Source organism: Antedon bifida, chromosome 6 (genome assembly GCF_963402885.1).
Source record: "Antedon bifida chromosome 6, ecAntBifi1.1, whole genome shotgun sequence".
NCBI classification, from domain to species: Eukaryota; Metazoa; Echinodermata; class Crinoidea; order Comatulida; family Antedonidae; genus Antedon; species Antedon bifida.
Window position 1 is genome coordinate 22,622,876 of NC_136231.1, and position 18,812 is coordinate 22,641,687.

General features: G+C 30.8%; 1 protein-coding gene across 10 annotated transcripts in view; it reads left to right on the forward strand.

Moving 5' to 3' along the window:
• The window catches only part of LOC144844810 (microtubule-associated serine/threonine-protein kinase 2-like), a 71,461-nt gene that overhangs the window by 46,381 nt on the left and 6,268 nt on the right, over nt 1–18,812 (forward strand). For 9 of the 10 annotated variants that reach the window (XM_078701877.1, XM_078701880.1, XM_078701879.1 and 6 more), the window contains 15 exons: nt 4,458–4,606; nt 4,902–5,053; nt 5,226–5,282; nt 8,384–8,495; nt 11,777–11,950; nt 12,228–12,326; nt 12,951–13,074; nt 13,779–13,846; nt 14,772–14,857; nt 15,148–15,322; nt 16,254–16,345; nt 17,270–17,350; nt 17,557–17,627; nt 17,964–18,191; nt 18,400–18,627. In XM_078701877.1, the coding sequence (XP_078558003.1) occupies nt 4,458–4,606; nt 4,902–5,053; nt 5,226–5,282; nt 8,384–8,495; nt 11,777–11,950; nt 12,228–12,326; nt 12,951–13,074; nt 13,779–13,846; nt 14,772–14,857; nt 15,148–15,322; nt 16,254–16,345; nt 17,270–17,350; nt 17,557–17,627; nt 17,964–18,191; nt 18,400–18,627 (1,896 nt within the window). The remainder of the gene's footprint in view (nt 1–4,457; nt 4,607–4,901; nt 5,054–5,225; nt 5,283–8,383; nt 8,496–11,776; nt 11,951–12,227; nt 12,327–12,950; nt 13,075–13,778; nt 13,847–14,771; nt 14,858–15,147; nt 15,323–16,253; nt 16,346–17,269; nt 17,351–17,556; nt 17,628–17,963; nt 18,192–18,399; nt 18,628–18,812) is intronic. The other variant, XM_078701882.1, reaches the window with a different exon arrangement.

The following is an 18,812-nucleotide window of genomic DNA, read 5'->3' on the forward strand; positions in this document are numbered from 1 at the left end:
TAATCACTTCATTTCCATATTTTAATCCAATGATATTTTCAATACAATACTAATGATTTCCTGTTGACACTGTTGTTGTTTTTATCATATTTTTGTTGCTTTTTTTTACAATATTATTTGAAGGATTCCGTACTATTGACTAATTAGATATACTTAGAGCCTTGTCCTATTGATTGAAGCCTCCATTTACCCTTCAATTATTTGAAGAAGCCTGTTAAAATGTCAAGATACTTTTGAGCTATTTTCTTCAAGAGGCTTCTTTTGCCTAAAATCCTGACATAGCAAAATAGCAATTTTGTTCAGACCATTATACTGTATGAGCAACCTCTTCTTAGTATAACCAATAGTTTTCTGACTTGTATTCAGTGCTATTGTAGCGTACCTCTCCTATTTTACAGCTTAATTGGTTACTATCTGAAGATGCACAGTGTGATATTGCAAAAGGGCTCATCAAACTCCTGAGAAAAACAATTAGCTTTCATATTAACAGACTTATGTAAAACTAATTACCGTTTATAATACATTTAGTCTCAAAGATAATATTGATTTTCAACTACTCATTTGGGATAATTACAGATCTGTCTTGTGTATTTTCCTTCTGACAGGGCTTACAATTTAAAACTAATCCCAGGTAGAGAATAGGTACTCTACTATTTATTAAACAATGGAAATAAAACAAAGTCTTTTTGTAAGCGATGAGTACCGACAAGTTATGATAATTGTAGAAGACAGTTATTGATCTACCTTTCTCAAGAATAATAATTGCTTTAAGACTGTGTTTGCTGCAATGTTTTGTTTATTTTGATTTATTTAATTTGCCAAAGGCTATATGAAATATGTGCATAATTTAGTATCAGGGAATAGATGTTTGTTAAAACTAAGACAGGTGAGAACAATTATTCAACTATGAAATGACCAATTAAAACTCAATAATAGCTTTTAATATAATCTTATATAATATAATCTTATATCTTAAAGTAATAATAAAAGTAATGCTGAGTGAAAGATGTAATGTTCATTCTTGCCTAGTCTAGGTTTTCCTTCATGCAAGCAATATCTAAAATTTGGTTGGAGCAATTTTAGGAATATTCATCATGATTTTACGTATTAATCTATTAGAACTGCCTGTTCAGGTTTATAAGAATACATTTGTTCTCTGATATCCCTTTCCTCTCATAATCCCCTCAGGTAATCTGTTTAAGTAACTACAAATCACTCTAATTTACAAAACCAATTATTTCTACATCCTCATAACTATGGACTGTAGCATAACACATTTTTCAAATTACATTTATTAGGAAAGGATTGTTTTTATTAAGTATAAATATGGTGTTATAACAAGTGTTAATATCAAAATTAAACAGATTTATTAACAATGACACATAAATAGGATTGTAAAGGTAGCTTTCGACACAGAACTGAATTAAAAAAATAATACAAAATATGTTGACAATGACATACATGATACAGTAAGCGCAGTTAAGTTGTATTCAGTTGAACCAGTAGCGACCAGTTAGAATTAGATGTTGAAAAATTAGCACTCATTCACCTTAGTTCCCAATCAACTATACGAATTGTGGTATGCATGCAGTATGGTATCTACAATCGTTTCCATGTCAACATAAGTGCTACTAGTTTTAGTTCTGTGCAATTGCTCAAAAGTCGATGCTCTACTACTGTAGTTCCTTTCAGTTTAGTTGAGTTGTTTTCAGTTCCAGGTTGACATAAAATCAAAAGAATGAAGGGTGTGTACAAGCACAGTATATCTATTCTGCCTACAGTAGTATTTAATGTTTTCTACATCTCGTGTTGGTCTCTGTTTTTCTCTCTTTTTTTATTCTCATTGCTTCAATAGCTTAATTTCTCCATTTCCCCCCACCATTGTCTTGGTATTCTTGTTATTATCTTGTTGTACAAAGGTTGTTCTGCATTTAAGAGGATTGAAAAAAAGCAAGACCTTATTTAGTTTGAATATTAGATTAAAAGTCATCTGGCGCAGAATTATCTCAAGAAACCCCATAGCTTTATTCTTGCCAACATTAAAGAAAGTTTTATAATAAGTCTTTAAAATAAGAAAAAAATGAATTATGTATATTCTTCTAGTTTTCTTATCATAATTGGACAAATGTCAGATTTATGCACTTGTGATTTTGTATCAGAATAGATTTTTTTTTTCAAAACTGCAGTTAGCGGTTAGTGGCCAAGTGGTTAAGACAGTGGAACCGTAATACCTCCTTGCCATATTAACATCGGCAAGGGTTCGAGCCTCACTCGCTCCATGGTTCTGGTGGTAGAACGAGTCTTCTCAGATAAGGACTAAATCGTAGGTCCAGTGTACACATCTGGCTCATGTGCACTTTAAAGAACCTAGTACATCTTTCGAGACGAGTAGGGGGTTACCTCGGTGTACTAGTATACACACCACCACTGTCACTCTCAAGAATGATTTGATTTTTCAGCATGCGCTCCCTACCCTCTATAAATAAGGTGGAATAAGATAAAATAAATTAATAATAGGAGGAGGTATGGCACAAAAATGTAATTGATTTATTCGTTTTTCTGACTGATTGAATGATTTTTCTTACTGTATTGATTCTTATGGATTTTGCTTTACTTACTGTTTTTTGTTATTAATGATCATTTTTTTTTTAAACTTTACGCTTTATTGATTAATCTATTTTTCCTACTGGCACCAGCTTATATTTATTTTTCATTTTTTTTGCAGAAAATTATGTAAAAATTAAGATTTTCAGAATAGTTCGAAATTTGCAGTAAACTGTAAAAGCTTTTGACAACTGGCTTAAAAAAATTATGAACTCCGCAGGGGTTGATGTCCGCAATTAATTATTTAAACTCGTAATGTATCGTAAATGTTTTTTCAAAGCAGCAATAGAACATCAAAAACAGGATGAAATCATAATCCTATTAACAATTATCAATAGATCACCAACAAAAACAAAAGATGAACGTTTTGATAAACAGTAATTGTAGCCGCAAGAACTGGTAATCAACGAGCAAGCCATTTCTCGTGGGTCATTGTTTAATCCTTTCCTTTCCATTCGCTGTTTGATATCATTTGTAACAACATTCTCAACGGCTTTGCCAGACACGTACAAAATTCTTTAATATATTTCCTCAATATGTTTTTAAATGCAGTCACATTAAATTATGTTTTAAAAAATGGTGAAAAATAAAAACAAAACTAAAAACAGTTTGAGGTTGAAACCAACCAACCTATATTTTGCTGGTTATAATACCTCCACTTCAAACATTCACTTTGTTTCCACTTTGATGCAGCACAAGGCCACAAGTAATTTGGCCAATCACCACAAGATGGATCATTCAAACGGTGTCTTGTGATTGGTGAACTCATTTACGCCCTTGCAAATGTAAACCAAGCTTTAACATTTAAGATGTTTTTTGTTCTTTATTGGGATTTCCAAAAAGCTGAAATATTCTAACCACAAATTGTATGCATTGCTACAGTAACCAGTACTTATATTTCAAAATCTTGTTGAACTACAATATCTTTTTGTTTGCATTTTACTTTAGTGCAACATCTTTTAGTATCATTTTGTTAACCAAACGTATATAGACCAATGTGTGTAATGATATAAAGTTGCATTGTATACAGTTGTATGACTAATGATCTGTCTAAGAACTACTTAATTATTACAGTATCCATTTATCTATGGATGCAACTTCCAAAATATAAGATGAATTGACTTCTTCCTGGAAAGTTAAATAGTAAAGCCATTAAATGACTCAATTATGACTAATGATACTTTAAAATCATGTGTACAGTATTATTTGCTATACAGTACAGTACTTGTTTTGTGTGCTAGAATAAATTGAAAGTATAACCAACCTACAAATGGGAATTATTACCCTTTCCAAATAATGATTCACTGTATTAACAAGACCGATAAACTATAATAGGTAATTGAAAAATATGAAGAGCATCACAAGAGATAGCTAATGACCGGTTTAAAACTGTTCTCTTGCTAGTCAATATTCATATTGAAAATATTTCCAATTTAAATGATATAATATTACCATTTTTATGGGAATATAATTTTAACACATTTTTAATGCACTACAGACCAACAAGTTTGCTATGTTCGTATGTAAGTACTCACTTTACAAGATTCTTCGGATAGAATTTTCAAATCTTGGCTCTGTACAGATTTGACCAAATAAAGAAATTTGAAACAAAAATTACTGGGTATTTGCTCATAAGTTTCACAACTTCATAATTAGACTGAGATCGCATCTTGTTTTTATCTCAAAATCGACAGGTTGGATGTTTGTTAAAGTGGGTTTTGGTGACTATCACATCGGCTATAAATGTAGATGTGGCACATACTTCAAGCAAGAAATAACAAATCAATATTAGACTGTTTTCACTGTATAATCATCCTCACTTAATCAATCATGTTTTAATTTTGTGTTTATAGGAAGTCCAGCTGATAGCCCAAGACCATCCGCTGTGCATGGATTACATTTTGCGTTCAACTCTGTGAAGCAGGCCGATGGACGGCGCTGGTCGTTGCACTCACTGCCGTCATCTGGCTATGGAACTAATACGCCAAGCTCAGCCGTATCTGTATGTTGTGTCTTTCTATAATCAATTTCCACGGTTACTAATCTGTATTTTAGCTATTCATGTTACAATTAATACATTAGAAAATTCTCATTTATAAATCATTTTGATGTTACGAGCTTTCCAGTTGTAATGCAAGATTATGCATGATTTCTAAACAACATACATTATTCAGCTATATCAGGCCAGAGCTATATGTTTGATAAACTATTTAGATTGATAAGAGATATGTTTTTTATTTTTTGTCAGCCTAATATACAATGTTAGAAATAATACTATTTCACCAATTTTTATTTAGTCATCATGTTCCAGTCAAGAACGGTTGAACCAGCTACCATCCCAACCTACAATGGATGACTTGAACCTTCTCTTTGAACACTTTGGCAGTCAACCGGAACCAGTACCAGAAGAAGATGAGGGGAGAATCAGGCCTAGATCTAGAAGTCTTAGGTAAGGCACACATAATTTATCAAATCAAGTAAAATCCGTCATGGTTATAGCCAATCAATATTTGAATACTGCTTAAACATAATCTAGAGGGAAAGTGCATGCCAAAATATTTATAATATTGTTTGTAGGTGGAAGTAACAAATTTAAAAACGTAATTTTTGCGAATCCACAGCAACTTGCCCAGTTTCAACAGTTTACGGTGGCACCACCATGCTCATGCTTTATACAAGTAAATATGCTCGCTGCTTGCACATTACTATGCATGGTCAGGTGTTATGCAAATTAGAAACATAAAGTATGTGTTATGCAAATTAGGCAATAAAATAATACCTAATCAAGTAATGCAAATTAGATAACGCATGGTTGCATAATCACAATTGATCATGAATATTCATTAGCAAGTTTACATTCAAATCAGAACAAAATGCAAATGAAAAGTTTTCTTTTACAAAAGAAGCAATGACAACCTGGATTAAAGTAGGCCTCATTTTATGTAAAATAGGCACTGGTATTGCATGTTAAGCATGGCTAGCAAGTGTCCCATAAACATTTATTTAATTTGGCATGAAAATTAAGGTCTGTGTGGTCATAATGAACACTACTTTTGGATGTTTCATTTGAAATGAAAAACAAAATTATATTTCGCTATGATTACACTTTTTTGGAAAGCCTCTGCAGATTTTTATTATTTAATGCAATTATTGACAATGACATTGACAAAAAAATAAATAATTTCATTTTTGGGAAAAATAAAAGTGGTAACATTCTATTTAATTTGTCTTTTCTATTTTCTCTCTTTCTTGAGTTAGCATGAAAACTTTCAATGAAGTAGTATCTTAATAATGCAGATATATTTAGGTGCGATACAAACAAAATCTTTAAAACATGTTTTTGGCTATTTATAATGTGTATGAAAAAATGCAAAAGCGAAAGAAGGTAAAGAGAACAATAGTTTCTGCGAAGAAAATTATGATTCAGTTAATGTTGAGTGTTTTCAATTGCTGGCTGTGACTCACATATCAGCAATCGTACAAAAAAAATCCCCCTTAAGTCCACAGGTCCAGCGTGTACTGGTTTGTGTGGACGTTGAGTACATGTGTCTATAATGATGATAAGTTCATGATGCAAACCAGTTTCTGAATTTAGAGATCTTTGTTTGGCTTAGTATTTCTTTACTGCGTATTGTCATTAGTAAACTTATGAAAACAAAATGATTAAGCTTTGTTTATCCGCTCAGTGTTTGTACATCGGTTTTGTTATTTTACGAATGTTATTTATTATTTTAAAATTATGTTACAAACCTTCCTGATGCTGTGACAAATAAATAGGTTACATTGTTTATTTTGTTTTATTACGTTGAGAATGTTACACTGTAAATAGATGAGATGTAATTGTTTGCTCCAAATGCTCTAATTTTGGTTGTTTATAAATTGTAGCCTCATTATTGTTCTGAATTCTGTTTTTAATTTCCGTCACCTCAGTTTTTCTATAGTCATACTGAGGTGATTGAGAGGGGATATTATGAAATTTCTATCATATTATTCAGGTATTTAAATGTTGATTTTAGACCACATTTAAAAAGCTATATTATGTTTAGAGAAAACTTTTGTATAAGGGTGTAATCTTCTCTTTCAAAAGCTGTTGTACTGGCGCACTCATTATGTCTTTGATTAACTGGTTGACATTTCAGGGCCACCCTGATATCACCTCATCCTGTTTTTTTCACCCTGATCAGAATAAATATAATGTGAAACCTTTTATTTATTTAGCACAAATCCTTGTTCAGCACAAGTCCTTGTTCAAAATGTGTCATTTATAAAGTTCTGAACCTTCATGTTGTAACATAACCAATTATGGTATATTTTGTGAACAATTTTTTACAAGAAGGAAAGTGGTAGATGCTATAACAAAGGTTTTCTTGGGTCATTCCGACCCTCCTATTTGAAGAGGAACCAAACTAAGGGCAACCATACCTGTATCATTGTTTAGTAGTTTTATATACTATTAACTTATTTAATTTATTAAATTATTCTAGATGTAATTCCGCAGTTGATCACGATCTTATACCTGTACTCTTGTGCAGAATTCATGTTCTGACTCAACGCGGGTTTTTTTTTAGCGTACTGTATGCGTTTGGATCCATTTGATTCAATATCACATGCCCTAGCCACAAACATTTATTGCGCCATACAAAATTAATGTTTGTGGAGTAATGCCATGCGATTGAAAATAGATGATTGATTATTGGTTGACTTTTCTTTCATTTTTACAAACCACTAATCCGCTTTATGATTTATAATAATCTATTATTTTTAGGAGAGTTGGATCGTGTACTTATTATTATACATTAGTTGGTTAGTTGTGTTTCTGTTAAAATGAATCACTAGTTGATCAACTTGCATCATTTTAAGCTGAAAACACATAACTACTCTTTATTGGTTTATTATAATATGACGTAAATGGTGTCGCGCATCTTGGAAATAAATAAAACATATCATTATTTCTTATTAAGACTTAGATGAATAATTCATTTTACTTGTCCTAGTAAACATAATGTATTTGTTTTGGTTGTTAAATTTACCAACATAAAATAAAGATAGTTGTCTTCAACTTCCGATACAAGGTCTCGTACTTCAAGGATTGACAATTGTTTCCTTTATATAAATATCTACCATGTTGTCTGGGCTATAATTGGCTTATGACGAACCTGAAAACAATACAAAACAAATTGACCTAATACTTTTTTTTAACAATTACATAGTCCTTTTGCTTTACAACATCCCTTGAAATAGTATATTTAAGTATGCAGTTCAATCTGATATAATATGGTAGGTTGTGGTTGGTGGGTGGTTCACTTATGGTTTTAGATGAGATAGCAAAACAACAACAATTTTGTTACTACTGTAATTCCAGGTACTGCATTTAGCTAGAATTTTATTAGTGCTTATATATTATGGTTATGCTTTCAGAAATGAATGTTTACTATAAGGATACAGTATTACTAAATATGAATTGGTTATGTTTGCTTGCCTAACTTTTTTATTAAATGTTTAACACCAAAAATGATGAAGTAACAAACATCATGTTTAGAAAGATGATGGTACTGTAGCTTCTAAATCCAAAAGTCAAATTTTAACATTGGAGTAATTACAGAAGCTATCCCAACAGGAATGTTTGCAGTACTGTACACATGTACTGACATGTTTGTTACACTCCATTGATGTAGTTATTACATAAAGTCAAAATAATGTGTGTTTCCACAATGAAATGTTTATGTTTATCCTACTTACCGGTAATTAATATTTTTTTCTTATTTTCTCATTCACATAGTGCTAGCCCCAGTTCTTCCAGTATATGTCTGGATTCTGAAGTACTTCTAATGAACAGTCTATACAAAGATAGGTTTCCAAAGGCCAAACAACAGATGGAGACAGAATTAAAGGTAAGTGTCATCATTAATTAGTATCGTACAGTAATATTGGAAGCGAAAACAAAATCGATGAATTCTTTGAGCAAATGCATTGCTTTTACTTATTATTTTCTAGATTCCTGCTGTCTTGTTTTAGGATGTTTTTTTTATACAATTTAATGTAAAAACGACGTTCATGTTTTGAATAATTTGATAGCATCAATAATTTTTATATATTTTAAATAAACTATATGGAGCCAGTGCATTAAGATTTAAGAAGGACTGATGATATATCTTAACAATCTTTTGACAGGATCTGTACTGTATGTCACTCATCCAGTCGTACAGTATCAATCCAACAATGACAATTGAGAACACTTTTTTCAAGAAAACTTCAATTGTGTATTTTGTAGGCGTCATGAGACAAAGCCTAAATGACTTGCTTATCAATGTTAACTATTAAATTCAGTTAATGTTTCAGTTTTGATCTAAATTCATTTTGATGTCTGTATTAAAAACATAAGATTAACTATTTTTGCACGACAACAAGCTTGGCACAAATGGAAGGATATAAAAAAATTTCAATATAATTATTATTATTCTTTAACTATTAGATTATTTTCTGTGAAATACAAGTGTTTTGTTTAGACCGATATTTTTTATTTAATATATTTTTTTAAAGAAATCATATTGAGTACATCGGTAGATAAGAGAATGACAAACATGAACTTTTCAATGAAATTAAATATAATTAGCTATAATGGTAAATTCCATAGTGGGCATATTTGGAAATTGAAATAACTGATTTAAACACGCTTTAAATTAAATTGTGCTTTATAGTACCACGCATTTGTCAAGATAGTGGTGATATTATTTTAATTTGTCAGACTAGTAGTTGCTGAACTATTCAAGTTAAAAACTGTTTTTTTCTGGTTGTAAAGAAAGATTATATGGACAGTTTAACCAGAAAAATAATGCACTGCAGTGGAAAATATTGTGGGGAAGAAAGTTTTAAAAGTGTAAATATAGGTACCATGCAGTGCTATCTTTTATCAGATGGCCGCCTGAATTTATTTATTTTGAAATTAAAGAATTAATAATATTGTATGCCATATACGAATAATAAACAAAAATATACCAATCTAGGTAATATATTCCGGAAAAGATTTTACAGCCAGGTCGATATGTTGTATTGATCAAACATTCCTTTTCTTGACAAATTTTTATGCTTTTACAATAAAATTGTCATCAACAAATATCACTGACCATTATACTTTCTGACCTAAATTAAATGAACTTACTATTGATTTTGGACATTTAATCTTTTCATTGCAAATTATATGACACAAAGAAAAATGTAACCTTTTATTTCAGTCATTCACAATTCAAAGGATATCCCAATAAAAAAAAGCTTTCGTTTTTATGTGACAAAAAAAAGTGATATATAAGATATGACATCATCACGTCCATATATGGGCACACCACATTTTTTGGTCACATAAAGTTTGATAGTGTAGAAAGAGCTTTAGACCATTATCAAATAATACTGTCTGCACAATTTAAAAATACATTTATATACTATTTTGATTTACTATTGCTGTATACAGTAAGATCTACCATTTTGCTAAATTATTAAGTACCTAAATATCAAATGTTGGATTAAAGAAGATGGGTGTTGTAGAAGGAAAGTACACAAATAAAACACAAAATGTTTGCATGATCTCCAAAACCATACTGATTACTACAACCCTGGTATTTCCGCCATATCCACTTTATTTTAGGGTCACAAGAATTTCCATGATTTGGATTTTGAGTTGCGGTCAAAAAACGTAATAGTATTTTAAATGTTTTTCTTATAAGTATTTTAAATGTACTTTAATATCTTATCGTGCTAAGAAGAGTAATAAATTATAACCATGTCTATGACTAAATAAACCGTATGTCCTAAACATATGTAATGTATCCTATGCAATATTTCATTAATACATTATAGTAAACTGCGTTATTAACATGTTTTGAATAAGCTTTTTATGTACCTATGCATAAATTGTTTCATTTCTAAGCTGTTGTGCAGACATTTTGACTAGATGTCTTCCTCCACATGCGCTTGCTTTCAGGATACGCCATTCAGTAGACATTAGACTTCAAGTGTAAACTTAATCTTGCCCTAAGATCCAAGTCTACTCAACACATAGCATACCTGTGGGCTTTCATTGCATAGTTTACACTGTTATTAAAAAGTCTAGGTTAAAAAATTGAAAGTGTTTCTAGTTAACAAGGGGAGTGTGAACAATGTTACAGCAGTCAATATTCTCCTATATTCAGGCCTTTTGAAAAGTATAGTTGAACTCCTCAATACATTCAGGGTTGCTGTAGGTGTGCTGTTCGTATGTTGGTGTGTAGAAGTTTACCAAAATTAAGCGTGTTGTAAATCGCACTCCTCAAGGACAGTTTAGTAATGTGTTAGGTGAGTGATCGCACTCACTCGCCTTAAAGGACAAGGCCTGTATATTTAATTATTAAAAAAAGGATAATTGAGTCCATTGAATCCACCAAAATTGGGTACATTTTGAAAAATATTAGTTGCAGTCAGAATGGTTTCTAAATAACATCATAAATTTAATTCTAAAACAATATGATCAATAAACGCAATAGTGATTCAGACACTGAAATGTGTAGTTTATAATGATTTCATTTTGCACTCTGTCATCGTTGTATGGTTGTAAGGAAGTCACGAAAGGTGATTTACATTTATAATCTGACACTGTTAATTACTACAGTTAATACTTTATGTTTCATTGCCGTTTATACAATGTGTTCAAAATCTTTCTCACTGTTGATTTTTCTGCTTAAGATTCGTAAAATATTCTGGATATTCTCTTAAATGTCATCGATGATACGATTGACATGTCCTGGTTTTTTAATTATAGAGGCCTTACACCATGTCAAACTTGTCCTGTCACTGAACGTAGGGTTTCCTTCTTTCAGATTATGAAAATGTATCCGAAATCAGTATTAAAAAGTGGAACACAAAATCTAAAAATCTGAGAGATATGCAAATAAAAATGTGCAATATATGTTCTTGAGGTTCTATGTAGCGTAGACTCTCAGACAAATAGACACACTCTTCCACTAATAAATGAATGATGATGGAAACTATAGTTAGACATTGCATGGAGTAAAGAATAATTATTCCCTACTCCATGGACATTGCTACCAAAAGTGAGACACTTAGAATGTATGGTATAAAGTCTTATATAATAATCATATTAACAAAAACCCAACTTTTTAACTTGTATATTTGTATTTTTCAGAAATTTATTGAAGAGTATTCACAGGAGAAGGAGAGCCGAGATGCTGTCTACACTTTCCTTGTTCATCAGATTATCGAACAAGCCAGGAATTGCCTTGAAAGGTCACATGAAGGTCATATCTCCTCCCTCTACTTTGTGGAATTAACAGAACATTTGAATAAATTAATAGAAGAGGTAATGTAGTTAATAATGATTTTCTTCCTGCATATTTTAATCAAATATTTCTTTTTTTTTTCTTTTATTCATTCTTTTATTTAAGTGGAAATATGTCCGTTTTAAATCAATACAATTTAGAGACTTCCAATACTAATGTAAAATTAATTCTATGACAAAAAGCAAGTTATTAATTAGAACAATTTGTGATATTTATATATTAGTATATTTTAATAATTAAATCTTTTAAGATTTATAAGTTATTTTTAAAAACTATTTTTTTTCTTCTATTTTCTAGGCTACTCGTCGATCACAAAGTACTGCAAAATCTTTTTCCAAAATCATGCGTGAATTGCTGATAATTATTTCAAGGCCTGCTCGATTGTTGGAATGTCTAGTAAGGATAGCAAATGATTTTTAAATATTTTTGTTTCATTATGTATTTAATACATACATTTAGAATGTTTTTTAATGGATTTTCAGTTGATGCCTACTGACTGTTATTATTATTTATCATTTTAATGTAAACCCACCTATGTTTACATAGATGCCACTGTAGCCCGACTACTACTATTATTATTACGATTTAACACTCTTCCTAGAGACCAAAGCACTGTACAAAATAGATGAAACATTTGCAATACAATATAGTTCACAACCATTAAGAATTAATTACAGATTAATATTCAAATAACAAAATTAAAAACATAGAAAAAATACAAACATAGACATTGATCTAAAAGTAAAATTGCAGTTGAAGTGTCCTTTGGGACATCCCTATTCAAGGGACACTCCTATTAAGGGACACCTTATTGGGTCCTGAAGGTGTCCCTTTGATATGGGTTCTACTGTATGTACTGTATGCTTGTCTTTTAATCATAAATTTCCTAGTTTTAAATCCTGCTCAGTACTTTTCTCATAGCCAGAATAATGTATGTATGTATAGTAAGAGATCACTCTTTGATAGGCTTGCATATTAACAACTAAATTTAAATGAAAACAAAAATGTTTTCTTTTTTAGGAGTTTGATCCAGAAAGATTCTATGATTTTCTACAAGCAGCTGAAGGACATGCCAAAAAGGGGGTAACGGCTGATGTCCCCCAGTACATCATCAACCAGCTTGGACTTACCAAAGACCCACTAGGTTAGTTGTCCTTATTATGACAGACATTTTGATGTCATGTTGTATAAAACCACATGTATAATTATTATAATGGTTTTTTTAGGTTTATTCATGGGAAGGGAATTTACCCGTTGGAAGATACTAGTGGCTATTGTTTCGAACATTGACAAATGTTTCACCTTTTCAGACCACTTTTATTTTTCAATTTCAACCTAATGCTTTTGCGATTTTAAGATTAAAAAAAACTTAAAAGCTTTTCTGTACTGTAATTTTTAGGGTTAAACTAAATAGTGGAGTCCAAAAGCGTTATACTGTATAAAAAAAATGTCTTATGTTTATTTCTGTGACATGACAATGACAAAATGTATTGTTCTATATCAACCAGTGACACTTTTTAACATTTCTAATATTCTTACCAAGTAGAAGTATTGTAATTTCCATTATATTGGATTATATAAGGAATCTGTACAATTACATCAATAGCTGAACGTCATAGTATTACAGCAATGGCTTCCTTATTTATAGGAATGATCCCTGTAAGAACTACACCGTGTATTCCCAAATCTATATATAGACACTTCCTTTTATGAAAACTTTGTAGAAAGTTATATAACTGTGATAGGGTTACTTAAATATATACTTAGATGCTTCAAGTTAAGTTAAGTTATTAAGATAAATAATGAAATTGAATAAACTAACTGCTTTTCGATGTCGATTCAATCTAGAAATGACGACCAGCTTGTGTTTACAAGAACGCTTGAATGGTGGTGGTGACAGCAGTCCTGAGCAACAGGTTAGTTTAATTGGTAAAATATTAGGTATTTAATTAATTTATTATTTATTTTAGTAGTTATTTTTTTAACAAAAACATTGTTTTCAAACCTACTAATACTATTTCTATGTGTTATAAGTTTAATTTATGCTCCTTTTTCTTTTGTAAGTGAAATAAAGAAAGTTCTTTTAAATATCATTAAGAGGTAATTTGAGCTGTTTGGTTGATTGATCTTGGTAGTGTCTATATTTTAGGACCAAAACACATTGCTTTTTTTATCGATGGTTAAAATGAATGTTTAGAATGTAATCTTACAATACAATACTGTATATCATGCATTAGAGAAATGTTTTTTTAAAGACATTCAATATGAACTAACTTTGTATCTAGGTTGCTCATATCACTTTTTATACTATATGTTGTATTTGATTTATTGGTATATGTTATGCATACTGATTGATGGACATTGCCGAATGTCCCTCACACTAATTGAATTATTTACCCAACCCTGCAAACTTGCATTGTCATCCACAGTAATGTAGTTTTTTTTTTTGGTTAACAATTTTACAATTCCAATACAAAAAAGAACTTTGGCAAAGTATTTGTCTGTTAAATTATCTAGGCAGGAAGAACTTAGCCATGACATGGATTATAGGTCAGAAAGCGCCTAATTGATATCGGGTATTGAAATAGATTGACTTTTACCACTGTCAGACAGACGACTCCATTCCAACGTCATTCAGAATTCACTTATAATTCAGTTTTGACCTTTCCTGGGTTCTAGTTTGAAACACGTTTTTTTACCAGAAATTGCCAATAGATAAAAACAGTAAATATTGTACAAAACAGCTAAATAAATAAACACCAGAAAAGATTCTGTAAACAATATGATTATATTCATTATATTGTATTCATTGTAATATTTCAATTTTTTTTGTTATTTAAGGAGAAAGGCAAAAGGAGAAATAGTTTACAAATGCCGAGCGAAGATGATTTTGAGAATTTGAAAATCATTAGTAACGGAGCCTATGGGTATGGAGTTTATATTATATTACAATAACAACTATACTAAAACCATTAAATATAAACCTTTGTGAAAATAAACTACTGATTACAGTAGAACTCCTATTATGGGGACATCTTTAGGACCAACAAAGTATCTTATAATAGAGATTGTACCCTGAATAGGGGTTGGCTGCATGATTATAACCCTCGTTCATTTCACAGGAAATTGTCCCCTATAGAATATAAAGGAGGGGTTCTACTGTATTATAGGAATATACTTGTTCCATGTGCAATGAACTTTAACCTTTGCATTACAGGGCTGTGTATCTAGTGAAACACAAGAGATTACAACAAAGGTTTGCGATGAAGAAAATATGTAAGCACAACCTAGTACTAAGAAATCAAGTCGAACAGGTGTTTGCAGAACGGGACATTCTCTCGTTTGCAGAGAATCCATTTGTTGTTGGAATGTACTGTAGCTTTGAGACGAAGGTTAGTTAATATTTTGTCACCCACTTTCAACAAATTACCAATAGAAATAAAAAATATTTTTACACACAATAGTTTTAAAAGGACTCTTAAGAAATTTTTATTAACAAATATGCAAATTATATAGACCTAAATTATGATTGACTTTTCTTGTAAATAATAGTAGATATTTTTATAATAATAATGATTATCAGAATTCGGCATAAATCAATGTAATTAAATTAATTTGTAATACTGTATAAAATAATAATTGATCTATATTTTTGTAAAATTATTGTAATTTTGTTTTATTATGTTGGGGACCCCTTTGGAAACAAGCCTCTGGGCTTAAAGGGCCATCCCCTGCTTTCCATGCTTATTTTTTTGTCTAGTCTTGTATTTTTATATTTAATGTTTCTCTTTTTATTTCATTTACATTATACTGTTTTATATATTTGTACTGTATTTGGAAAGCAATAAATATTACTTACTTACTTACTTACTTGTGAACATACAACAGGATGCACAGGCTTTCCTTGATGATTGCTAGGTTTCAGAAGGCTGTTTCCTGCTTTTATAAAATCAAACCAATGAAGATGTCACTCAAGTTAATGATGTGATTAATGCTATCATTGTTATCTCTAATTTTGATCTTGGTATAATTGAAGCTGGTGAAAAATTGATGATTGAATCGATTCAGATTTGTGTACTTGTGTTCTAAAACAGCTTCTGGACAGTATTGTTAACAATTCTTGTTTCTCCTGATAAAGACATCAACTCTACCAAAAAATTTACTCCTCCCAGAAAACTTGAAACAAAACATCTAAAAATTAAAAGAAAGAACTGGAAACCCAGTGAATGAGAGTCTCTACATAAACCATGAATTCCTTAAAAGTATCAAATAATTTGGATTATTGATCATTGTAGTAAAATATCATGACTTTCTTATTTTTAGAAACATTTATGCCTTGTGATGGAGTATGTAGAAGGAGGAGATGTTGCAACACTACTTAAGAATATTGGTGCTCTACCCTTTGATACTGCCAGGTAAATATAATACATACAATAACTTTCTTATACACATGTAAAAACATTCATAATGCTTTGGTATTGGTAATTTCATATAATAATAATAATAAACATAAGAAATCATAATAACCATAAAAAAAAGTCCTTTTAAAGTTTCCTATTTGAAGAAAAAGTCATTTTATGTTTGTCCAAATTGTAAATATATATTTAAAAAAAATATAAAACTTGCATAGTTTTGAAGATAAGCTATGTTTTTTTAACCTAAGTGCGTGCTGTTTGATGGCAGGAAATCTTAGTTGTAGGTAGCCTGAGGCAATGCTCTTTGATGCCATTCACCATTTCAAGACACGATCCTCTTGTCATTGTGGTGTTCTTTGAAGGAGATTGTATTTTTCTTGATCTATATTATTAGAGGTTGTCCCTTAAGGCTAATATATCCTGCTGTCAAAAGCAATGATAGAAATCTAATATCAACTTGACTAAAGGTTTTTTGGATGCTTTTTCGCTTTCCATCATTTGTCAGTACTTTTAATTGTTTAGTATGTTTATGATTAAATGTTACGATTACTGAAAAGTGTCCTTGATTTAATTTCCTTCAGCTGATGTAGTGTCATTGTGTTATGAAAATAGAAAAAGCAATAAATGAATCGGTTTATTCATGGCAAAAAAAAGTTTTTTTGTTCTTAATATTTTAACATACTGTACATTTAATAGATAATAAAGGGTAATGAACACTTATATTGTCTGGTAACATTTTGTTGTTGATTCACAATTTTCTGTTAGATGTTTTTCCCTACTCGAATGTAGTAACCTCAAGACCACAGACTAAGATACAAAGCTACTCCACAGTAATTTACAGTATATTCACAAAATAGGAAAATGATAACTCCTTATTTTGGGACAACAGCAAGATATGAGTGTGTTTTTGTTTTGTTTTTTTAGGTTGTATTTTGCAGAAGCAGTACTAGCCATAGAATATTTACATAGTTATGGAATTGTACATAGGGACATCAAACCAGATAAGTAAGTTCCTATCAATTCATAAATTATAACGATTTTTATCAACAAGTATTATTATATTAGATATTTTTTGGCATTCAATTTGCATTATAGAATACTTTATACAAAAGCCTTTATTACTTTCTGTTTGATTTAATTACAACAAACCACATTATATCTGTATTTTTATAGTTTATTAATCATAATCTTTTTATGTATCTCTTTGATAGCCTTTTAATAACATCAACAGGACACATCAAATTAACTGATTTTGGATTGTCCAGAATGGGTATCATGAGCTGTAAGTATTGACAAATTTATTTATAGGCATTTATTATCAGTCTTTCAGTTTTTATAATGGTTTTTGTGTATAACATTAAATATGAAGCCCTGTTTATGAAGTCCATTTACAAACATCCTGATGACCCCATTGCTCTGACTAATCCAATACTTTACATTCGTATAATTGAAAATAGCTTCAAGGACTGTGAACTTTTAGAAAATCTATTTTTAACTTGGTCATTGATGACAGATTTATTTATTTATTTTGAGACACTACATCGTTGGAACTGTGGCACTGACAGGAAAACTATGTATACACAATTAAACTATTTATAATTATTTGTTTTCTCATCAGTAACCACAAATCTGTTTGAGGACTCACTGGATAAAGATACTGCACAATTCAAAGACCAGCAAGTATGCGGTACACCTCAGTACATAGCTCCAGAGGTTATCTTAAGACAGGGATATGGCAAGCCGGTTGACTGGTGGTCTATGGGAATCTGCCTCTATGAATTTCTTGTAGGATGTCCTCCATTCTTTGGTGACACTCCAGATGAACTGTTCTTTCAAGCAACAAATGGTATAGTTTATCATGTCAATTTTATCTAATAAAAAACTAATCTTTACGTTTACTGAACTACAATTACACAAAAAAAACTACAATTACAAAATGTTATTGTATTTGTTCCACGTCTGCAGTTTCTTGATTTAGACTTCTAGACCTAGCCCATACCACAACTTTCATTTTCAGGAACAAATAATCGTTACTTATTTTATACCATTTTTAGTTGAGTTGGAATGGCCAGAAGAGGAAGATGAGATGTTAACTCCAGAGTCAGTGGATCTTATAACAAAATTATTGAATGAAGAAGCCAAGTTTAGGCTAGGTACTGGCGGCTCACATGAAGTTAAGATACATCCGTTTTTTAATGAACTTGATTGGACTTCACTGCTTAGGCAGAAGGTGGAGTTTATACCAGCACTTGAGGGAGAGGATGACACCAGTTACTTTGATTGTAAGTTTGATTAAATTTTACCAACAGGATAATAATTATAATACTATGAAGTAGTTTTGTGTTGGGGAACTAATACCCTTTTCACATCTGCAACTTGTAACAAGTTAAACCAGGTTTGCATAATGTGAAGGCAATTTTGTAGAAAATCTCCAGAGATTTCACAGGAGTTCCTTGTGAAATCTTGG